This window comes from Anopheles cruzii, chromosome X, assembly GCF_943734635.1.
Source record: "Anopheles cruzii chromosome X, idAnoCruzAS_RS32_06, whole genome shotgun sequence".
NCBI classification, from domain to species: domain Eukaryota; kingdom Metazoa; phylum Arthropoda; class Insecta; order Diptera; family Culicidae; genus Anopheles; species Anopheles cruzii.
In genome coordinates this window covers 11,245,578-11,250,127 of record NC_069143.1, presented here as the reverse complement: position 1 = coordinate 11,250,127, position 4,550 = coordinate 11,245,578, and the positions used below count along the sequence as shown (strand labels likewise).

At 48.8% G+C, this 4,550-nt stretch overlaps 1 protein-coding gene across 3 annotated transcripts; it reads left to right on the top strand.

The window, feature by feature from the left end:
* Positions 1–233: 233 nt before the first annotated feature.
* LOC128269153 (rab11 family-interacting protein 1) lies at positions 234–4,550 on the top strand. 3 transcript variants are annotated; one of them, XR_008269184.1, is made up of 5 exons: positions 234–647; positions 1,675–1,819; positions 1,922–3,490; positions 3,569–3,685; positions 3,768–3,808. XR_008269184.1 is itself a non-coding variant. In XM_053006689.1 (4 exons), the coding sequence occupies exons 1-4, from the start codon at positions 617–619 to the stop codon at positions 3,573–3,575; spliced, it is 1,737 nt and encodes a 578-aa protein (XP_052862649.1). In that variant the 5' UTR covers positions 234–616; the 3' UTR covers positions 3,576–4,550. The 3 variants fall into 3 exon arrangements, 2 of the variants coding, with proteins under 2 accessions (XP_052862649.1, XP_052862531.1); XM_053006689.1 differs by having other exon boundaries at positions 1,922–3,475; positions 3,569–4,550; XM_053006571.1 differs by having other exon boundaries at positions 3,569–4,550.

Here is a 4,550-nt window from a genome sequence, read left to right as displayed (position 1 = left end):
CATGGATATCTGTAAAGCCGAGCACTATGCGTTATAAACGGTTAACTGGCTGGTGAGTGCGTATTCATTCCATGCACCAAATTCATTGCAATGCTGCTCCACTCCATAGTGGTGTCGTGTTGGATTGGGTTGTGTGCTAGAAAACAAACCTACGATGTGCTTCATACTGTGAAGTCGTTCGCTGTGCCAGTGTTTTGCATTTCTGTGTTCGTTTACGCCGACTCACGCTTTTGGTTCTCGACTTTGCGTCCCCAGCCGTGTCTTCGAATGGCAATGGCGGTTTGGAAGCAGAACTGCAGTTAAACGCTCTCCTTGTTCATGCATTCGTTAGCATTAGACTTGTTTAGGAAAAGTAGGCTCTTCGAAGAAGTTACAATTAGAATCCTCTGCTGTAGCGCTCCACTGGTTGCTGACCACAGCTGTTGGTTTCGATGAGTCTTCAATAGGCTCCAGTAGGCTTCTGCTACGTGTTTTGTTCTCTGGGCAAGTGTTCGGCTTTTTTAAAACGTGAGAACGAAAAAGAAACGGCAGGCGCATTTCATCTTCAACCTGATCCTGTTCGGAAAGGGCATTGCATTCGCACACCAAACCGCCAACACTGCAAAAAGCAGTCAAAATGTGGAGCCCGACGCACATTCAGGTGACAGGTAGGTAGACCATTGCTAAATTATTCGACGGCCATCGGAGTGTGACCTTTGCACCCGGAGCCTTCGAATGGCTCCTTTTGCAAAACTATGTTATATCCCTTCGAACTCAGTGAGTCACCCGTTCGCGAACACGACGATGATACGCATGCAACAATCTGTTGAGCCACCCTCACCCAACCCCGCTTCCCATTACACAGTCAGCCAATCGGAACCTTTCTTCCGCAGTGCATACCAATAGCAAAGTCAGTTGCCTACTATAACCACCGTCCTATGGCTACATAAAATCCTAGTCTATACCTAGTCAATGCGCCCTAGTTTGTTAAACTCACTCTAGGAACGTAAACCGCCGCTTTCGCAACTGTATGGCGGTAGGTTTCAGTATGAACTACATGAAGAAAATTAGGCTCCACGAAATGAGCAAGCGACGTTGTGTATTGTCCGGACTTTGTGCCAGTCAAGGTGTGACTATTGTAGGAGGCATCTGACTTCAGCCAAAAGTAGAGCGAATACCTTATCGCATTGTGATGGACGAATCGTGCTACTAAAGGGGCAGTTAAAAGCACCGCTTCGGAATGCGGGTGAATGAACGCCCCGTGTGTTGCGAAGATGGCTTTCCTGGGAAGATGGCTCCACCATGTTTACCATGGGCAACACATTTCACTGCCAAAACGAGCTAACCGAAATGAAATGGATACGAATAAATGATGCCCAAAATCACAAGTGGCCTTAAACAGTAAATTTTTGTTTTGGTATGTTTTATCGCAGTTCGATAAACTTTTATGTAATACAAAATGACCGAATTTGGAATTACACACTTGGATTGCTGGTTTGAGATGAGCAGTGTCGTACGATATTTAGCTTTACATGGTAACACATTTTCTGTCCTTCTGTATGCGCTATTGAGAAGCCAACTTATCTTGCTGATATGACCACCTACATGTTGCGCATCGTTTAGCCATTCCTGAACGATGAGACTTGGTGCTTGTGTTGTTTTTTGTCGTGATTCACATGCTTCCCAATATTACAGTTCAGCGCGCCCGAGGATTGCTGATCAAAGGGAAACAAGGCACCAACAACTGCTTTGTCGTCATTGCGCTCGGCAAGGAGAAGTTTCAAACATCGATCCAGGAGAAGGCATCAGAATCGGTGACCTGGAACGAAGAATGCGAACTGTGAGTATGCAACGGACCAGCGCGCGCTACCAACTACCGCTGAGCCACTGTCATCATTGAAACCGACACGACCGCGCAAATTCTTTTAAACTCCACTTTTAGACAAATACCGTCCCAGGGCAATCAAGCGCAGTTGATACTGACAGCTCTACACCACAATAGCGTTGGCATGGACGAATTCCTTGGCCGGGTGGTGCTGCCCCTCAATGTTATGGACATTTATGATCTGACGCCGCGTTCGCGCTGGTATAAACTGGAGAGCAAGGGGAAGGATCGGGAGCGCAAAAAAGAGAAAGAACGAGGTGAGCTTGAAGTGCGCATCTCCTTCACGGTAAAGGCTGGTTCGCTGACCGATCTAAGCAAAAAAGTTACCAGCAAAAGCTCGATCAGCAATTTGGCGTCGAGCGTTGGTGGCTCGCTGGTGAGCATCGCCGCGCTCGAAAAGCGGAAGGGGTTGAAGAAGCTCGCCAAGTCGCTTGGTTCGAAGATGCACATTCCTGCTATAGGACGGAAGGGCGGCAAGGAGCGGACGGACGGGGTCTCCGAGGATGGCTCTTATTCGGGCTCCGGAAGCGGAAGAACAAGCGGCGGAGTGATTAAGAGCGCGGGCTCGCAGCAAACGTTTGGTGATGCTGATCCGGGAGTGATCAGTGAAGATGAGGACGAGTTTGTGCTGGACAATTTGTCCCACAAGAGCTCTAGCGGTTCGGTGCATCAGTGGAGACCAGAAGCCGCAGCGGGAGCAGTGCAGCGTTCCGTTTCTTCATCGGTCGAGCCCGGCATCTCCAAGACCAACTCGTATAGCTCATTGACACCTGACGTCGATGTATGGAAACAGTCGAAGTCTGCAGTGACTGCAGGGCAAGAGGGGATAAAAAAGGAGAAGCTCGACGAATGGGAGCAGAAGTTGTACGGAAAGCATCTTGATATCGGCAGTACAGACTCATTGAAACGCCGCTCGTGGGAAAGTACGCGAGTGATGCTCACTGCAGCCTCCGGTCAGGACGAACAGAAAGTCAGCGGTGCAGCAGAGGTGCAGAGCGTAGAGGAGCAATCGGTTGCTGGCGCTCTAAGTGAGGACCAGGGACGCTCGGCACCTAACTCACCGAAGTTCGGAGGAACGTTACCAAAACCCTTACCACGAGCAAATTCGGAAAATGCTCGGAAGTCGAGAGGCGATGAAGCGGTCGTTGCGGTGGGTTTGTCGTCACCCGCCGTCCTCGTCAAGCTCGAGGGCGCCAAACTCGAGAAGGAGAGCTTCACGACCAAGTTCAAGCACTTCATAAAAGATCACGGCCACACGCGTGTCGACACGCCCGAGAATCTGTCACCACTCACTGCCGCCGTCGGTGCTGCTAGTGCGCACCGGAAGCAACGCATTGTAATCGGAGAGGAGAATGGGGCAGTTGTGCTGGGCCCACGGCTCTCGAAAGCTGTGGGCTCTTCTCAGCTCTCGCCCGAAACGCTCGCAAAGTACGATGGCAAGTCGCGCGACGATATGGTGCGGCTCGTCCACACTCTTGAGAACGAGGTGCACTACCAAAAGCAGAAGGTGAAGGAGCTGGAGGACTATCTTGACAGTTTGCTGCTCAAGGTGATGGAATGCCATCCGAAAATACTGCAGAACCCCTACCAAAAGGCGAACCCCACCAAAAGGTACGACTCCAGCTGGTAGGTTAACATAAGCGCCATCGACCGTCGTCCGTCAATTCTCACCTCGCTTTTTTTTTACTCTTTCTCTCGGAACAGTGGATGATTTGCGCGCGAGAACGAAAATAGCAGATTCAGATACTGGCCAGTGGATCGGTGCAGCTACATGATATTTACACAAAAAATGACGAAGAGGGCAAACGAAATGAAACCGAGGTTCGAACTCATTACTTTAAGCAGTGCGCGTACTACTAAAGACACATACCGTCACCAACCGCAAGTTTATGCTAATCCGCAGGGTGCGGTAATGGCAAAATTATGACCAACAAACGTTTAAGCGGCCCAACGGGGGGGAGGGGAGGGCAGCGGCGGCGGCAGGTTGATGGAACCGAAACTAAATCTTCCGAAATTGCTCACTGATGTCCCGATTGAGGGGCGGATTATCCTACACCGCTACACTCGGAATCGCTCTTATTCTGTTATATTCCCAAACCCCGCCAATGCGCCAGTACGTCGGATGTTCTATGGTTTCGTCGATCGCCAAGCCATCCTCGTGAGTAAGCGGCACAGTTGTTCCTTCTGATTTGAGTGTCCGCAAGTTAACACGTTTCATCGCCAGGCTTGTAGTTGTTTGTTTATCGGGTGTTTCTTTTTGCTTCAGATGTTTGTGTGCATGTGCCTGTTACAGTGGAACTTCTTCCCGGCCACAAAAATATTTATTTTATTTGTTTTTCGATTTATAAACGATTATTTTTATCGAACTGAAAAAGCATATGAGGTGATCCAATGTGTTCCCCTTTCTATATTTATGTACCGTTTGAAGAAAAATGTGAAAAGTTATAGTGTTCGGAAAGGGAGAGTGACAATTGTACACCGTCATACTGTAATGTGGCCTTTTTATTGTAATATAAAATTTCTATAAAAACTGAAAAATTTGTGGAGGAGTTACTGCTTTTTTTTATCACAAAAGAAGCAAGCAAGTTCAGTGGATCGGTGAGGGCGGACTCAACATCAAAATGTTGCACTAGTGGGTGCGGTCTGTTCGTGAAACATGTGAAGCTCAGCAGAACCTAATGCTGCT